The sequence below is a fragment of the Gnatocerus cornutus genome, chromosome 6, assembly GCF_029298725.1.
Source record: "Gnatocerus cornutus isolate USDA-ARS CGAHR chromosome 6, icGnaCorn1.1, whole genome shotgun sequence".
Taxonomy (NCBI): domain Eukaryota; kingdom Metazoa; phylum Arthropoda; class Insecta; order Coleoptera; family Tenebrionidae; genus Gnatocerus; species Gnatocerus cornutus.
Genome location: NC_142238.1, coordinates 7,775,602 through 7,795,653, shown reverse-complemented (window position 1 = coordinate 7,795,653; position 20,052 = coordinate 7,775,602). Strand labels below are relative to the sequence as shown.

At 36.5% G+C, this 20,052-nt stretch overlaps 1 protein-coding gene across 4 annotated transcripts in view; it reads right to left on the bottom strand.

Annotated features, from left to right (window-relative positions):
- Kdm3 (Lysine demethylase 3) overlaps positions 1-19,188 on the bottom strand; it is an 84,052-nt gene extending 64,864 nt beyond the window's left edge. For all 4 annotated transcript variants that reach the window (XM_088038869.1, XM_088038871.1, XM_088038870.1 and 1 more), the window contains exon 1: positions 18,895-19,188. In XM_088038869.1, coding sequence (XP_087894995.1) covers positions 18,895-19,050 — 156 coding nt within the window. In that variant the 5' untranslated portion in view covers positions 19,051-19,188. The remainder of the gene's footprint in view (positions 1-18,894) is intronic.
- Positions 19,189-20,052: the final 864 nt, after the last annotated feature.

Here is a 20,052-nt window from a genome sequence, read left to right as displayed (position 1 = left end):
AGAAAACTGTTTTTCCACCCTTAAATCGATGTTTGGATGATCCTGTGACAGCCGTAAAAATTACGATCTTTCATGATGGACGACCTTTTTTTTAGGCTTTTATTTACTTCAATGGTTCGCTGGTAATTCTGTGTAGGTAGCAACGGCATCGATTCGGAACGTAAACAAAACAACTAAAATTGGATCGATAGTAATGAACAATTTACCGGTATTTAAAATTAGAAAAGCAGTATTTATACGTGAATAATTCAATGGACTGTACACCTGGAGGGCTCACAACCTTGTCAATATTACATTCATTTTTCTGAGATAAAGAAAACGTTACGTAACACATGAATTATTCAACAGATCGAGTTTCACTCATCACTTTTCCGCTTATTGAATGGGTCCTTTATATTCCGAATATGAGTGAAATGTCAATGGTATGTGAAAGTGAATATACATGTCTCCATTGTTTGCAAAAGCCACGGAAATTTATTGCTAATAAATTAATTGCTCGGAAAAAAATCGACTGAAAATTCGTTCCGCGCTTCGCTTGGTTGCTCAGAAATTGCCTAATCATAATTACATGTTAAATGAATAGCGAAATCCGACGTGGCAGCAATAAATTAAATTTCACCTCGATTCCGACCTTGAACTTAGAGCAGTGTTTTGAACTGGTCTTATCGCATTTAGATATCAACGTTCGGTTCTATCGTGCGTGCGGAGAAAATGACCATTTTATGTCAAGTTACCCGAGTTTTATTTTTTTGGACTGTTATCGATTCGTGCGGAAAATTTAGTTGGAAATAAATGTATTCAGTGTTCCATTCTTCATTGTCAATATTTGTTCGTTTATGATGGAAGCATTTTGTTGATTAAACTGTTTCACATATATTGGTTAACTTTTCAGGGGAAATAGGAACGTTTTCTGATTAGCAAACTTTGAAATTGTGCGATCTAAAACTTTCCCAGATCATTAATAACGAGTACAAACAGTGCATGACCGAAATTAGTCCCTTGTGGAAAATTTCAGTCACTGACAAGCTATTTCTAATCAATGCTGCTGATCTTTTCGCTGTGGCACCGACCTTTTTCAAACTTTTTTTATGAAATCTTCAGAGTCCTTCGTGGAGCACTCACCCAACCTTTATCTCAACTTAATGCATTTCGCCATAATTAATGACCGGCGTAGTCGGCACGACATATCGAAAAAAAAGTTTGCCGACATGCAATTCAGCGGTCATTCTCACGCAATTGAAAATTTACGGAGGTCCTTTTTTAAAATTATCTCCCCCGTATTCATACATGCTCACACGAGAAATAGCATGCCGACAATTTCCCCGAACAACACGACAACACCGAGATAAATGGCTTTAGTTTACGATTTCGGATCTCGCACGGTTCTCATTAAACCCATATAGCTAGCTTTGTCTGAGCCATGGACTCCATTGCTTGACCTTGATGATGGAAGAAACCCATTTCATTTCGTCTTGGTTTTGAGATTATGTAAAGGGGTGAAAAACGTGGCGTGACGGCAAGTCATTGGAATAGCACGAAAATGTCAAAAAAAGGGTTGTTTGTAGTACAGGAACAAAAATAAGCAGAGATGGAGGAGTTGAATTGACATTTTACGTGATGATGGAGTCAACCAGAAAAACTCGAGGAATTAACAGATCAATGGTTTGGGGCGTCTATAAATTGGAGCGTGGCCAGGCAGATCGATACTGTTTTATTTGTTTTTTATTTTTGTTTTCTGCTCCACCACGTCGCTAGTAAAATCACCCTACAGTCATTTACTTTTTATTTTTGGATAACAATGCACGTACATGTTCCTGCGTTTTATCGATTGACCTCGACATAACGGAATTTACATCAAACAAAAATGGCAATCTGTATGCGCAATACTTTCGTTGATAATTACATACACAAAAAAAAAACGACAAACGTGTCAAGCCGAAAGTAAAATAAATAAGACTATCGACCTTTTTAAAGGTCATCGGCAAATTCACTTAAAGATAACAGATTATATGCAACTGGTGCTCACGCAGGATAGTGCTAATGATAAGAACACTAATTTAGGTACTCCCAAACTAATACCATCTAGAGTTCGAATTTTACAGTATTTTTCCATAACACGTACAGTTAAATGTACTGTTCAAGAATAAAGGCTACAAATTCTTTCTTACAGAATCAGATTACACATTTGCATAGTTAGATTTAGGTAAGACAATTACAGTTACGCCCACAAGTTGTTTTATTGCTGTGAAAAACCAAACCGGCTTTGAAATGGGTTGCTTGTTACACAATTTTTATCAGTGTTTGATAAGCAGTGATCTTTGACATTTAAAACTATAAATAAATTAGCAATATCTGGGAAGAAATAATAACAACAATGAAGACGGTTTTTCTTTCCTACCAATACAAAAAAACTCGATCCATTTAGTCCAAAGAATAAAAAACCCGTAAAAATCGACGCGTTTTTTTGATAGAAATATTTAAAAGTAAAGTAGTTACAATTTAAACATAAATTTAAATTTAACACCATTTTCCCGGACGCAAACCAAATTGTGCCATCCGTAGGCCACCTGCAGAGGGCGCACCAGACCAGACTCTTCTGACGTCATTGTTTTCATGATGGCCTCCCTTTTGCTCCTCCTCCTTAAGCTCCGCCTCCACAGTTAGCGACCACGTGAAAGCTGTTCCCGCCTTCCTTGTTTGTTTCCAGTTGCTATAGTAATTACGTGAAGAAGCCATCTTTGTCAGACGCATGCCAATTTAGCTGAGTTTGACAGTTGGACAAGAGAGATGATTAAAAAAGTTTAAGGACGGTTTCGTCTCCGAGGCATTGTTACGGTTTAATTAAAAAAGTTAAAAAAAAAACACTTCGATATAATGGCGGGTGTCGATTAGTCCTTTGAGTCATTTTGGAAAATCATTGGGCGAAGGATAGAAGATGTCGGCATGTTCCCTTTAATGTTGCGGCACGTGTTACGAGCGACCTTGACAATGTTGGTTGCCTATGTGGCAAGGGGATTTAGGGAGCTTTTGCCGGATCAGGAGCGCTCCCTCAAGAGCTTTTTTATTTAAAATGGTTTTTTTTGGACATTATTACGCATTTCGAATTTAAAACGTGTTGTAAAGGTATAAAAGTTGTCAAGGTTACTTCACGTTTGAAGAAATAAATAAAATATGTATTTGGTTTTCATCAAAATTTTTTTGGCTGGATTTATACGAAAATTCGTTTGTCACGCATTAACACGTTTAAAAGAATGTGCAGTTTTGTCCTTCAGCGAAGCCTTAGATAATATTTATTATATGTGTAGCTATTAGCGTATTACTGACCTACAATAACTATTTGTATAAATATAGATACAATATTACCACTTTACATTCATTATAGCGTGTAAACATTATTTTATGGCTACTTCCGGCGAACTGCCAATTATTTATTTACCTACGCACGTGTTGAACTACCTGAAAATATGGTTTTCCACAAGACAATTTTACTTTTTGGTCACTTAGTCACAACAAAGTGGATAAACTAATGATTACATTGTGGTCAATATTTTTGGTTGACCAGTGTCAAGGACAATTTATTTTGATAAATGCGATAATTAAGAGCGTAATGATCCAAAGGCGTGAACAATAAATTTTGAGCGTCATCGAGGAGACAGCAGCTCACAACAATAGTAAAAATGCTGTTGGGGCATTCACGATCGAAATTTATACCTGTTTATAAATGTTTCTAGCATCAAGGGTGGTTATGAAATGTCTAAGAAATTTGCCACTTATTACAAATGTGGGTTTAAATTTTTCAACTGACATTTGTAGTTAACCTCAATCATGGAACAAAGTAAGTTTAAAAAAAAAACTGTTCTAGATGTGGTTTAAAAGCTGAAAATCATAAAACTTGGACACAAAACCATAACTGAAACGTCGTTGACGTAAGTGACATTATGAATAATCAAGATAGCTATATTCACTATAAAAACAAAGCGGCAAAATAGTGCATGACAGGAATTCCAGAGCCACCCTTGATGCTAGAAACATTTATAAACACCTTGTAGGTCGCAAATGCCTATGCATAATAAATTTATAGCAATCCTTCCAATACTGTTCTTTTAGTATCATATACAGAATTTAATTTACTACAGCGCTATGAGGAAAAAAAGATAATGAAAAGAAGAAACATTAAATATTAAATTCTTAGGTATTCACAGATTTGAAAATTCCCATATTTCTTAATAATTCTGTGAATATTTGGAAATTCTTTCAATGTCGAAATGAAGAAGATTTACAAGGAAACAGACGCATTATATTAAACCCGCTTTTCTAGGAACTGCCAGAATTTTTCTCCTTGAAATATCAATTCCTAACAAGTAATGGAACCGGCTTAAAAGCCTTGAAAGCTGCCGATCAATCCATTATCTGCCACAGATTAATTTTTCAACAATGAGAACGGGAACACTATCCATTACTCGATTTTTTAAGTTTGAAACAAAGTTCTTAAATTGTAATACCGTAATAGTTGCGTATTTCTTAACAGCTCCTTGACATTTTCCTTTTACTTTAGACGTCGACAGGATGATTTTGCTAAAACGCAATATGGAAGTCAATTTAATGCACTTTCACTTTACGAGTCATTGAAATTGCACGCGAGCGTGGGTATAGTCACACAAGAAAATCATGTGAAAAGCTAGGGGTTGGAAGTAATTAAATCACGAGACACACAAAAAGCAGATACGTTCTGGGCTATAAAACGTGCACAAAAGGGGAAATCCCACCGCAGTGCAGTTTTATAATTATTGTCCCGGTAATGGGGCTACTGCCGTCAAATAAATTTCCTGGAGAAAGAGGTGGAGTGTTGTCTCTCCCATGGCCTTTTGCAAAGAGACCATCTTCTTTAATGTGGGACGGATATAAAATAAATGATGACAGATACCCCAATAATTCAGCCGCGTTGGGGAAAATGTATGCTATCGCTGTGAGTTATGCTTTTTCTTGGCCAACTTTCCAACTTTACGTGGAAAAGCTTATGGAGGTGTTGCGGAAAAAAAAAGCAAAAGGGTTTTATTGAGGAGGTAGAAAAAAGCTCAAGCATGTTCGTGATATTTTCTTGTAATCAATCTACAAGAATAAAAAATGGTGATGAATTGCGAAATACGTCTTCTTATTCTTATGCTCTTTATTAGAGTCAAATTACATTCGCGTTATTATAACAATCATTAACTTTCTGATTACACTCCTAAAATGGTCAACAAAAATTTAAAATATTGGTAAAAGGAACCAAAAAAGGAAAACAGCAAACTTCTACATCAAGTACCTACTATACTACTTTCTGATGCAGAATAGAATTACGGGCCTTACTTTAATTATAAGTGCATGCCCTGCTAGTTCCATTGTTTAGGAGGACTGTTGAAAGCGTGTGCGCTATAATAGCACCGGTGTCAGGTGTATTATAAAAGGATGATTTGTGTATTGTGTAATATTCCTTTCGCGCCATTACTCGGTTGGAGCACGAAGGGCCCGTTTCCGCCCACGCTAGCGTACCGCAATAAACGAAAAGCGCTCTCCCGCTTCCGTCGACGGAATAAATCATTCTCTTCCTATTGCAAGACAACTCGGAGCAGTTTTCAGGATCCGGAAACTCCGTAACATCGTTCCTGCATTTTTAGGTGAGATGGATGAGCTCGACTTCAATTTCATCGACATTTCGAGCGTGGAATGATACACGCATTTTTCACAATTGACGTCACTTGAAAAGGATGAGTTCGTTTTTTTTTGTATATTTCACGACGGAAAATAAACTGGGAATTAAACTTATTTGTGGCTTTGTTTGAAGCTTTCAGAGATTGTTGATGCGTACAGGCAATTGTTTGGGTAATGAAAAGTAAATATTTCCTGCATTGGAAACAATTTGTGTAGTCGATTTTGCCAGAATATAAACATCTTTACCCCAACTTCGCGATTCTGTGGAGTAAAACAGAAAACAGAATAACAGTAATTATGGTACACTACAGGAGGAAATTTGAATTAAAGTTGTTCTAGACGTACTAATTTTGAATAAATAATGATTTCACCACACAGGATAGATTCTGGGTCACTGATGATATAATAAAGGATGTGCGACTGTTAATTATGCAAACAGTATTCATTTATGTAAATTACCTAGAAGCAATCAATTGTAAACTAAGAAGAAACAGAATCAATAAAATCCTGCAATATTAAATGGAAAATCAATTTCTTTAAATAGTCTCTCAGGGACATCAATCAAATCTGTCCATTTAATCATTACATTATAATACACCTTAATATTTACTTACCTAAGAATCGGTAAAATTAGTTTTTTGGTTCTAGATGCCTGAACTGTTTGGATTCATTCGAAAATTCTTTATTTTTTCAAATTCAATTTTTCTAGAGTCTCTTACTACTTTTAATTAATCAAATGATTCTTTGTATTTCTTTTTTGTTTTATTAAGATTTTGAAAGGTTTGAAACTCGTAAACTTCGATTTTCCAAAATATTTTTTCGATTTTAAATGCTTCTTTTTAGTCTTAAAAGCATCCAAAGTATTTTGAGTACCAACTGATGGTATGCTAAATAAAAAACTGAATTCGACGGGTCAATTGAATTTGACGCTTTTTGTTCTAAATTTGCATACATGATGTGTTTACCAAAATGTGCGAAATTCTAAATTAAATTTAAATTTTGTTCATAGCCTGTTCTCGTGCCTCGATTGTTTAATAATGTATTCGTTAAATTGCACTAACAGAAATTTGCCGCTTTTATGAGCCTCTTACGGTACCCGGTATAAAGAATCGCCAAAATAACATTAACGTACGGTTTACGGTCAAAATGTTAATTGGATTTCCATGTAAAGTTAATCCGAGTTCGCTCTGTCATTAAACAGAACGGCGTCCGTTTTTTTTCGAAACAAGTAAATAATAATTGTATGTTGAAATGTAAGCCCATAACAGTTACAAAATTGTTCTCTGATAAAGTCGGAAAAGGATCTAAATTGTTGTTTACGCTTTATTGTTGCCATTAATAAAGCGGTGGGGTTAAAAGGTCATGCTCAGAAAAAACTTTTATCAGTTTGTGTGAGTTTTCCAGACGGACTTAAAGGGAAACGACCCAAGTCCCAGATGGCACTTTAACCATCGATCGATTGGAAGACGCTTTTGGCAACGACGGCTCGTACAAATTGTTTTCGCGAGCTTTTGGCAATTTCGCGCAAAAAAGCAATACTATGCGGTTTCCTTCGAATATTGCCAACTCTTCAGTTTAAAATTGATCAGACTTAACTTGTTTTCGGGCGACCTTTTCGAACTCGACAAAAGCGGACCTGAATAAATGACGTTATTCCTCCAACGTCGAAGGCCTTGGTACTGTTCTGCGTTACAGGTGAATTGCGTAAGATCAAAGTGTTACGCAATGCGATGGGATAAACAAACAGTTATAATTATTTTCTAATGTTTACACAAAAGCTGGGCGAACGGTTTTATTTTTCCGAGGCGTAATTTTCCGAAAGTTGATGTTGTTAAACCCGTTCGATGGCCCAAAGCGATCGAGTGACACGACCTGATTTTGTTTAAACTTGTTATTGTTCGCAGCTGCTGCCTCGTTTAGGCTCGGAAAATCGACGTGTAGTTTCCAGCATTGGAAAAGTGTGGGATTTCCGGGACTAATAGAAGTTTCCTTTCCGGAAATTATATATAGCTCGCTTCGTCAATTAAGTGCCCAATCTGCCGGAGCAATGTGAGTCCGGTAATCCTCTGAATCAACAATCTAATCTCCGGATTCGAATTAAAAGTAATGCGACTACGCCGATGCCGCACACATTAACGAGATTACCTTAATTAAATTACATTTTCCGGATAGAATGCGTTTAGCCCGACAGTTTCTTCGAGATCCTCCAGGGGTGCTGTGTGTACTGAGTGTAAGGACTTGAGTGCTCTATTAACGTACTAAAATTCTTTGCATAATGACTAAATTATTCAGATGGGATGGAATTCCGCAGGGTATGATTCTTGGACCGCGTCTGTTTTCTGAAGTAATGGAATGAAAATCCGTTAATTACGGACAGATCGCCTTGTTCTCCATCTCTTATCTCTTAATTAAAAAATGCACCAACTTTCACTTGTAGTTTGATTGTAGAGCGGAGCCTTGGCGCTTATGAGATGTCAATTAAGCTGACGATAACATCGTGTTAATGTACTGCAGCACTTTTCTCTAACAAGACTTCAAACGATTGCGCACAATGTGCTTACGCTATGCTTATCAGAGCATGGATATACCCACTTTCGCTAAAGGTTGCTCTCTGCACGGCCTTTTTCAAAAGTTACGAAACCATGTCGTAATGCGACAATAACAATGTAAACAAAAACAAATATTCAGACAGCCCAAACAGTTCATTCGAATTTGAAGAACTTTTTCGCTACCTGAGGTGCTCAGAAGCATCTTTCCTGAAGCTGACACGCCGGACGATAAACTCTTTCCTTTCATTGCGTTAAAATAGCAGGTTGAAGAAATTCCAAGAAATAAATATGATTTAATTTGTGGTAAACAAGTGTTCCATTCCACAGATTTGTGGAACTTTCACCTTCATTGTTGTGTTTCGAAGAACAAGCAATTTATGTGTCCGAAACTGTGATTTCAACCGACCAGGACTCTGCCATTTTTGCAAAATTTATTACTCTTGTTTGCTTTTCATTATGTAACCGAGCGGCAGCCCTGGAAAAATACAACCGCTTTAATTTGTGTGTTTACTTTAGTAGAACCTTGTTTTCTTCCGGCGTCGCTATCCGTTTCGCATCACAATGTGATCTTTGCCCGGAAAATCACTCCTCAACTTTCAATCCAACTTGTAATAGCCACAAAAGTCTTCTTCACACAGTAATAAATTATTTACTTGTCCACCTCTTCAAGTGATAATTCACTTTTGTGTAGCGTTGACGGGTTTTTCAATTTTTCTCTTTTCGTTGCAAAAGCTAAAAGCTTTTCGCTCGATTCCCTCGGTTATACATTTCCATTTTTGGCTTGAAAAGTAAATCAATCATTTGGTTTTTTCGTTGTGCCATTAGCGCATCCATCGAATTTTCGTCACCTGAATTAATAGCACTTGGCATCGGAAATGTCGCATGTGCAATCAAGTGGAAGCTTTAGCGCCACATCAATTAGTGGTCGGGGGAAATGTTCTTAATTGCCTCGAAATGGGTCATTCTGCCGGCTCTTTCTCGCCCCTGAAATATTACTTCCACTTCAGAAAAGCGCTGCTGTGAACTTTCGCGCTCAAGTTTGCAAAAGTACAAAGCGATGCAAATAATGGAAAAAGTAATTTACGTTCATAAGAAAAAGCGCGCTCCACCAGCTTTCAGTCAAGATTATAGGCAAGGCGTGTGTAATAAAAATACAAAGATCATTATTACCATTAAGACTATTATTTGTTTGGTGTTCTTGCGATCAATAGTGCATTTCAAAATTCCAAATTTCATGCTAGTTAACTGACGCCATTATTCTTCCAAGTGTAAACTCCTTGACGTTCTGCTGTTGCTACCAGGAATGCGAAACGTTTGCGATTATTAAATTAATTAAACACTAGTTTTACCAGAACAAATATAATAGTAAAACACCCTGTAGATTAAACACGAGAAGCCATTGCTCTTTTGCTACTTAATTTGTTTATCCCAGCACAGTTGTCCTTCCTTCTCAGTGCCCGCCCAAACGTCTCTCCATGTCAAAAATGATTCTCGCCTGCGCGAAATCAATATTCCATTATTGCGGAGTTGGCAGTTTTCCATTTGCATAATGAAATTAGGCGGACAGAAATCGCTAGAATTATTTGTCGGTGGATAATCGCAATTATTCCTTTTCCCGGCGCATCCACCCTCCTGTCCCTCTCAATTTAAATAAAGCGTGAGATCGCATCGCTCGGCACAATATTTATTTAGCAATTCGTGCAATAACATCCAATTTCGACATGAGAATTGCTGGTGGTCGAATAATGCAACGTCTCAAGCTCGGGTCCGGGCATTCCGGCTGGGGTGTGTCTGTTTTAAAGCTAACGTTACGATTTGCACTAGCAGTTCCGCTTGAAAATATAGATTGGTCTAAATATGGCACGTGTTTATGATACGATAGATATCCGGATCGAGCTTACCTATCGCAAAAACAATAAATGCGGCATTTAGGAAAATGGCAACGTAAATGGGCTACATTAGCCAGCCATTAATTTTTTTATGATTGCTTTCCTAAATGAGCTGTAGCAGATATTTTTCACATACAGTAAAGAATAAAAACTGGAATTAAATAAGTAAAAGGTCTGTTTTCAAAAGCTTTTTGAGCTTCTACATTCTTAAATTAGTCACATTTTTTCCGTCCTTGAACTTTTCCCGGCCCCCAGGATATATTCCTTGATCAGATTTGCATCCTGGGAAACACTGCCACAATTGATTGGGGTGTGTGGAAGCAACTCCTTTCTGCATAATGGCCCGAGGGAACGTACGAATGGCATATTCGATAAGACCTCCAGCGAGGCCGTCGCCAGTCTTCGCTTTCCAACTGCCACAAACTCTGAGAAACGACATCTCTTATCGTCCTATCTAATTCTGATGGCTTCAGAGTTTCCGGTTTGGATGCCTCTTTTAAATAAAACTCCTTCGTCAAGTTTGTAATAAGATTTTGTTGCGTAATCGAAAAAAGGAATTGACCGGAAATCTAAACTGTTGGAAGCTGGGTCATCTTTTTCTACTTTTGACAAGGATGGTTTTATTTCAGGGGATTTTTTTGCGGGCCGACAAGTTTTTTAGGCTTCTCTGAAACAGCCCTCGTAATGTACTTCGTTGGACGTGTAAGAGATCCATAAAACATATTCCAATTCGAACTATTCGCGTCTTTGCGCTGTTGGAAGAGCTTTTTTCTGTGTTTTAGCAGCCACTGCGCAAATGAAATTTTGTTGGGGCGGAGAAGCCGCTTTGGCGACTGAGGACCTTAATTATTACCAAAGAAAGGAGTTTCTTATTGGTTGGGTAAAAATTCAAGCGTTAAAGTTGTTATGTTTCTAGATTTCAAAGCTTATCTGCTGAAGGATCCTTATCCAGAAATATCGTAATTTAGGAACAGATGAAAGTTAAGAATGCCTATTTTCCAAAGAACCAAACCATCTAATATCGGGTTTATGGACGACGAAATTTTATCCTCTGAATGCGAGCAATCAAAATGAAATTGAAAGCTTAAAAGAGATGTCTCTAAATCAATAGTTTCAAGGTTTGGAGCCTCGCAGTATATTTAAATGTTTGAATACAAATTGGTATTATGTTAAATATGGTTTATTCTCTTGAGATACAACATAACATTCACAAGCGTCCAAAAAAAGTTTTTGAAGAAGCTAAAAATCAAAATTTGGATGCTGCTCCATTAATTAAATTTCCAATTTAGATTGAGAATGACGATAATCTGGAGCACCCTGGTCCATTAATAAACCTTGCCATAAATGCTTACAACAAAAGTAAATAAAAAAATCAGGAATCTATAAAATTTTAAGCGGCGAGCCGTGATCTATAAATCATCTATTTTTTGTTGTTTATTTCATTGTTCGTTTAAGTTTTAGCATTTATTATTAATTAAATATTTTGATTATTTCAAGCGTCCCCGAATGTGAATATTCGTTTAAAATTCATTTTGTCTGAAAATTGTTCTAAAAATACGTAAAATCTGATAAAATCCAATAGAATCTCTCCAACAATGTATTGTTCTTTGCTATTTTGATGAAAGTTGTGCTCACGATTTTATTCCTTCCGAAAAGGAACTCTGACCAAGCTTTAGAATTCGGCAGACACGTCTGTATTTTATTTCCAGTTCCTGTCGATTCTTCTTTTAGAAGAAAGAACATTCATGCAGGCGTGCCTCGGATGCCGCTTGCAGGATTTATACAATGGATTTCGCATCGGCACTTTTAAACCTCATCCTGCAACGTAAGCAGGAAAGCTGTCGGACATTTGGATGTTTCCTCGATTCGCACTTTGCTGTTTTGCTCTAAATTTCCGGAATAGAAACGAACCCGTAATGGGTGCATCGCACGAAAGCATCTCGTTAATTACCGTTCGCTTTATTTGAAGGAAACGGGTTTTTGTGAAGACCGCCGCCGCCACCACGGCTAACGACCCTCGCCAAACTCGTCCTACAACACCTCCTTGCATCTTCCCGTTGTCTGGTAAAATCTATTGTTTCCACCATTTGCGTGCTGTCTAGACGCGTTTGTTTCGAGGTGATCGGAGAGTTCTGGGTTATACACCTGAGGAGAGTGGTTATTGTTTTGGAGAATTCGACGGTTTCTTGCAGGAACCCATTATTATGCGTGGTTATGTCTTGTATCTTGTTATTCTGATTGCACGCGGCTTGGTGCTTAATAAGCGTGTAGAATACGTACACGTTCACGTTGACCGACATCGGGTCTGATCCAGTTACACGAAATGAAGAGGTTCAGAAGATGATGATGATGGGGCAAGGAGATTTACCTGGAAGAACACAGAAAAGATTAATGATGCAAAAATTGATGGATAAAATACGTGTAAACATGGGCCAAGGTTCGCAGAATACATTCCAAAGGGTTGCAAGAATTGAATGTGAATAATGGTTAAAAATAAATATCACAATTTAAATAGCAGTATGAAGTGATGCTTAATTAATCAAACTCATTTTCCTTCATTTATAATAATTTCTAAATCAATACTTCCACTATTTAATATTTAAGCGTTGCTTAGTGCATCGGACGTGTAACAAAATGATAAATAAATTAAAAAACGTTAACAAAACGTGTATTTGTTTATACAAATTTTATTGACCATTCCATGAATATGGTGATGTAAGATTATATGCGTAAACACGATCGATTAGTCGATTAATTATTTAATCGTCCATTGACTTGGCCTAGAAAAAATTCAATTCCGAGAGCCAATACAAGGCATCATTATAGCTTATCAGAAAATTGATGAGTAATATTCCTTTAAACATGCAATCATTTCTGTGCAACGATTGTTTTATTTCTCATTATATAACGTTTTCTAAAGTTTAAGCTTTTTAAAAAACTTTTCATACAATTTACAAGCTCTGGCTTCAGGACAAATTGTTTCAGTTTTTTTTACCAGTGGATATGATTTTGTTGCATAACCCGTGCTCAGGATTTTCATTCCGGTAGCAGATACTACTAATTAAAAGATTCACAAATGGAAAGCTGAAATTATAATTCAAAGAGCAATTTTCTATTCACACAAATTTCCCTAACTAATTTAACCTTAAATTTAATAAATAAACAGTTCTTTGTGTTGTTAACTATGATAACAAATTCAGTTTCTTAATTATGAATAATTATGTATCTGAAAAAATCTTTCTTCGATAACTGACCAACCCATTTCGTTCTTGAGCGGTGTGAATTTCGGCGCATCTTTACGAACCGTCAATCGTTACGTTTCCACTTCCGCACAAGTAGTACGTACGCAATGAGCGTTCCTTGTCGGTTTAATTAAGCATAACAGCGCGTTGTGCAAATGCCGCCCCCGCATTGACGCGTGCTGAGGCTCACGAGCTCACCATCGACCCAGGAAGAAATCAATAACCGCGGCCGGGGTGCCAAACTTCCAACTTCCAACCTACATTCTGCGTGTGGATGCGTATCGTGCATCCAAGATAACTTATAAGCACGCAAAGATAATTGGAAGGGTCAATAACGGGAGTAACTTCCGGAGAATTCCTCGAACTAGCCATAAAAAGAACAAAACAAACCAGTGTCAAAACAAAACGGAGACTACGAGGCGCTTTGCAGTAAATTTCGGGAAATTTTAATTTTGTTTTCCGATAGTTGCTAAAGTTTACTTTTTGAAGGTTCGAAAGTTTGTCGGTGTTGACTTTTTTTTGGATCAGTTGGAGGTCAACTACTATCGCTCGAGTTGAATGCAGAACTGCACGCTGCAACTTGTTCACCCACGGCATTTATCTGATGACCTATAAATAAATCTGACCTGAAGACCTCACATACGGATTTCAGGTCATAAACGAGGAGAACGATTATCGGATAGCAGCGTTTTGCAACTGCAATTATATTTGTTCAATAAACCGGCGCCTCCACCAGAATTTTATATGCAGAAGGTTTTTTGCCCAGGAATTTCACAAATTCTTGTTTCAAAATACTCTTTCTAGTTAAAAATGCGGAAAAATTATAAAGTTAAATACTTGCGAAGAAATTTAGCAGAGAATTTTTTGGAGGATATGAAGTATGACCTTCGTGCTAATCAGAATATAAAATCACTTGTTGTTTACAAAGGTATTATCTCTGCTCTCGACGCTATAAAATGGCTTAATGGATTGCAATGAGCAGAATGCAGCTAGCATACAAACGAAATTTAAAACAGAGACCAAAATCCTGGCGTTGTGGGCTCAGTGCTATTATATTCGTTAAGTAACCGAGTTTATTATACAAGTGGAGGTTCTCAGTTCAACATCCAATGTCAATGAAGTTAACTTTCCGAGCGAAGAAGTTACGAAACATTTCGTAACGGTGCAACGAAATGATTCATGTAGGTCATAGTCGATTAATAACGAGAAAATTAGAAATGATCCATCTCACATCCAAGGCTTTTCTAATTACGGAACAAAATTCAATACAGAAAAGTGTTGAAGTTAGTGGTTTAGTAGTGGAGAAAGTGTATGGATGAGGCCGATCGTTGAACTTTTCGGAGTTTCGAGAGATCTTGGGCTTGTCAGATACGCTTTCTATGCAACTTATGGTAAAAACCAAATGAATGTCGGCAAAAACAAAATAACGTCTTTACGAGTACCATTATCTATTACGACAAAGTTTTTCTCTTCGAATACGGGTCACCAACGTCTTTGCCACCTCTTTGGATAGAGAATCCGCATTGCGTAAATGGTGCACGTTGCATCAAACGTTCAACCTACACGTTCTCAACCTAAACCCCATTAAAGGCAACATGCCAACAAAATCAGATAACATCGCAACAATCGTAAAAAAGTAAACGCCACACCACGTGTATTTAAAAACTTCTTGGCAGACCACGAAGTATGCGGATATAAATAGACGTGGCCTGGTTCTTCAGTCGTACCGATCCTATTTCAGGAAACGAAATCCATGCACCTGCCTGATGGGGATTTTTTATCGTCCTATGGGGTATCGAATTCGACTGTTTTAGGTGTGGTTTAAGGTACTCAAAGCAAACAGTTCGAGATTCGGTTACGTAACAAATTGTTAGATGTAACGTAACGTCGGCTTTAAAGATAATGGAATTGCCTGATTCATTAACCTTGTTCTGTGATGTAACACTTGCTTACTCTACACCGTGAACAGCGATTCGCCGAGACGAATCAAACTCGAAAAGTTATATCGGAACACCACACAGTTCCGAATTGGAAAACATGACTAGAAAATGTTCCGGATATCAGGTGCAGCAGCCTTTCAGAAGAGTTTTACTTTGCGAACTGACCAGTCTGTCCAAATTGAAAACGTATCTTCAGGCGAAATAATTTAAACGCTTCTTTTACAATTTGGCAGCTACATCTTGGACGCATATTATTCCAATTGGATCTTCCTCAGTTGGCATGTCCAGTAAAATATTGCTCCAAGAATGAAAAATTCGAGAAGGCAGTACCCGCAGAGACAATCTAAAGCCATTTTTCATTTTTGAGAACTGAAGGCAACCCACCTCTTTCTAACGTCAATGACATATAATTAAATCCTAGAGGAAAACATTTGTAGAAACGCACTAAATCTACACACGTCGTCCTTATCAAAACTGAATTTTAAAAACAAAAATAAATAATTGTAACAAATTAAGTCGGACAAATTAAGTTCGGTTTACAAACCAAGTTGTAGAAGATAACGTTACACCAATGATCTTGACCCTGTATCTACCGCGCATTCTAAAGACAATAAATTCACTACTATTCCGTTAACCGCACATTCTTCAGCATATTGATGAAGAAGTTTTACGTGCTATGACTAATAAATTGTCTGACACAACATATGTTGTGAAAGCAGTAGAAACAGGTGCTTTTTATAGGGACGTACCGATTTCTTATAAGGGCTTTGAAGAGTAAAAGTGAAGACAATGAATTATCTTGATAGTTGAAGGGTGTCGCTGACCTAGTCTAGAGACATGTGTTTGCTTTATAGACAGAGAAAAGATAAGGTATTATTTAAACAACTGAGACAAAACAAAAATCAGAGTAATGTCATTTTATCGCAATAAAAACATATTGTTCTTGTGGAGAGGTTATTCATACTAGAATAACAAGAATTGTTAGGGAAGTGATATTGTTACCTGATAAGGAAGTTCAACACATGAACCTGCCCAATATTCGAATCGTCATTTATCATTATACAAGGTGTTTATAAATGTTTCTAGCATCAAGAGTGGCTATGAAATGTCAAAGAAATTTGCCGCTTATTCCAAATGTGGATTTCGATTTTTCAACTGACATTTGCAGTTAACCTCAAACATGAAGTTTTGAGAAATAAACTGATCTAGTTGTGGTTTAAAACCTGAAAATCAAAAACTTGGACACAAAACTGTAACTGAAACGTGATTGACGTAAGTAACATTATAAATAATTTTCAAGCTAGTTTTATTCACTATGACAACAAAGCGTCAAAATAGTGCACGACAGGAATTCCAGAGCCACCCTTGATGCTAGAAACATTTATAAACACCTTGTATAAGATTTGATATAATGTGCTTTAAACTAGCTAAACTAACAAGATAATTTTCATGTTCCACTAATGAGATCAATACCACAGGCTAATTAAAATCTAGTTTTGGAACAGAGTCGTAAATAACGGTTTATCTCCACCACTGTCTTCAGAATAGTAAAACAGTCCTATTTTAAAATAATTCTTGTTTAGTTTGACGCCCCAACAGTAGTTCGAGATGACGTCAACAGATAATTTTAATGCAGCATAGATCTTATTTGCATACTTCTACGACATTGTGAAAGTTCGAGTTCGCCGTACCTAATAATATCTCCGTTAATCAATTAAAAAAGTAGCACCTTGGGTTTATTCTAAAGCAAATCATCAAGAATATTACAATTTTAAATAGCATACTCTTTATTGCATACCTCAGGGGTTCTGAAAAAAAATGTAATTACAATTTGTACCTTTCACCTCCAGCTGAGAAACTTTGGTCTAAAAGAGCAGAAGACTTGTTCGAGCACCTGAATTGAAAAGGCAAAAATAAAACACATTTTTCGTTTTACTCGTTTGCTCATTTAATTAAAGAGATTAGTTTTTCAATTATTACCACGGTACAAGTGCGCTAATGATGCATTGATACCGAAATACGTCTATTTAGGCGTTACTAATATTCTCAGTGTGGGTCAATGATCAACTTATTTTAATTCAGCAATTTTTCGCTTGGTTGCTATATCTGTATGAGTAATTTAAGCTTGATTGAGAAATGAATTGAAATTTTAAAACACATATCGCATGTTCTGTTCAATAGAATTTTTAATTTGACATTAATCGCGCTCAGTTTCATGAAACCATTGATATGAAGTAACGGCTTAAGTTCTGAAGGCAGTACTAAAAATGGGTCAAAATTTTAGTGATCTGTTGGAGGAGAGAATTTTACCAACTTTAATTTACTAACGGCCTCATTTGTTTTTCGATTTATAAATTAAACCGTTTTAATGACCACCAAAAAGACAATGGCCTGAGAAATTCTCCAACGATATAAATATTTCATTAATTTGCTACCGGTCTAATGCATTTAAATGAAGTACCGTAAAACCTGAATTTAAGACAAGAATGTTTCCTTTTTAATTTCGAATTCATTACTGAAACAACTGAAATCAATTACATCGGGCAACAATTTTAAGTTTCTTGCTTGCTTGAGATGTCCTAATTAATTTAATTGAAAATGTTTAGATCTAGAAGAAACTGAATCTGAAAGAGCTGATATCTAGTCCATATTAAAACAATTTTGTGGTTCTTATTTATAAAGTAATAAATTTAAATCGAAAATGCAAAGAAATTCAAACTGTTAGAAATATAACAAAAAATTTTCTAGGTTTTAAAAATTAGCTATATATCGTATAGAAAATTTTGATTCTCATTAAATTCCCTCAAAACCAAAAACAAACCAAAAATAAATTGAATATTATTATCATTCGCACTGTCACTTTAAATTCTAACCAATCCTGAAGAAGCCATTCCTAATGCATATGGTTTAGCCAATCCTAAATAGGCTTTGCGAAGAGTAGCACCGCACATACGTATTCGTTTTAATTTGAACTCCTTTTTTTAAAATTAGAATTGTTATAAACCATAAAAAACATTTTGTTCAGTAATATTATTAACATAAATCAGCTAATCATAGTCTACCACATGAGTACCTAAGTGTAGCTGTAGCACGTGCTTTTACGTTTTTTATCGAGATATTGATCTAAAAATTTTCAAGGACTCCATTAACTACGCTTCAAATTGAACTTTTCTTTGAATTATTTTTGAATTTTATAAGCACAGATCGGTACCACTCTTAAAAATGATTTTTTTTTGTGTAAAATCAAGCATATTTTGTCTTTCAAATTTGAAAGTATTGATGGTGTTAGTGAAAGTGAACTCATACTGGCTCTATTACGACACTTTCGAGTTCATTCTTCGTTTTATTATTTAAAAAAATTCACCCTTTTGACCCTCTGATTTACGTCGACTTGACACAGTGGAACCCCTCGTGTCAGTCCCCAAAAATAGGTCAGCAAGCAACCCTCGTACATTCATTCTCCCCAATGGAATGCACCTGTAAAGCTTTTCAGATGATGGAAGGATGTAAACATTTTGCAAGCAGGTGTTGTTTTGTGGATGCGAGGGTACACACCCCCTTTTGGCAATCAATGGTTTCTTACCTGTAAATCCGGATGAGTGTTGTCTTTATGTGTTGCAGCACGTATAACACCAGCCCTCCACCCCCACTCACTTAATTTACCCGCTTTTAATTTGGCGAAACCACTCACTGATAAGAAACGTTTTCCAACGATTTCTTCACGACATTTATATGCCATCGTACATCACAATTAACACTCAACAGCAACTAGGTGTGTTCTTGCACGACATTTATTTGAAATGTTTTTTATTTTTTAATAACAGGAACAATCGCATCGGCGGCCGCGGATTCCGTTTTTGAATCAAGTGTGGTAAAGCGCGCAGTCCAACGCATGTAAAGATTTTCAATCTCGCTGTGTCGGACCGGCTAGGCCAACCTCAAAGAAACCTCTCGCTTGGGATCGTCGCGGCGTCGGCTTAGGTCGCCTCCTGCTCGCACACATCCACCACGAGGAGCAAACAAACTCCTCGAAGTATAACTCCATCTCTGATGCCGAAACTACATTGATGAAACCGCCGCCAGAGAGCACCGGCTATTGGAATACCGTACAGAGACATCTTCGACACCTGCCCTGAACCAACCATGAAAACAACACAGCAGGAATGTTCCTGCTGAGTGTTGAACATTTCTGCTGAATGTGCTAATAAGCGTTTTTGTTTGATTTGTGATGTGGGATGATGTAGGATGACGTTTGTTGGCACCAGACATGGAATTTTCATTTATGTTGCCCTCAGTTTCGAAAGGTTTAAAATTTGATATATGTCTCTGACGGTTTCTGGTAAAAATAATCAGCTTCAATTTGGATGGTGTAGAGAATTTATTCAATATACGATGGAAAGTCAAACTTTAATTTAAAAAATTCCATTTAATTTCTTATTTTAGTCTTTAGGATCTCTTATTTTTTAATTTAGTTGTTTTTTTAAATTTCAATTTTTTTTCTCTTCTGTAGTTAGTGAAAAATCTTAAATGTTCTTTTTGAATTAAATCTTTACTTTTTGGATTTAACTTCTTGTTTCTAGGCAAGAATGTTTTTGGTATTTTAAGTTGTTTCTTTATTCTTTTTCTTTCCAAAATTAAATTATTCTAGTATTATTCTAGCAAAGTTAAAACGCTTTTATAGCAATGGCAACCAACAATACATTCACAACAAAGTTTTTTTGTTTTCAGTGTTTGTTTTATT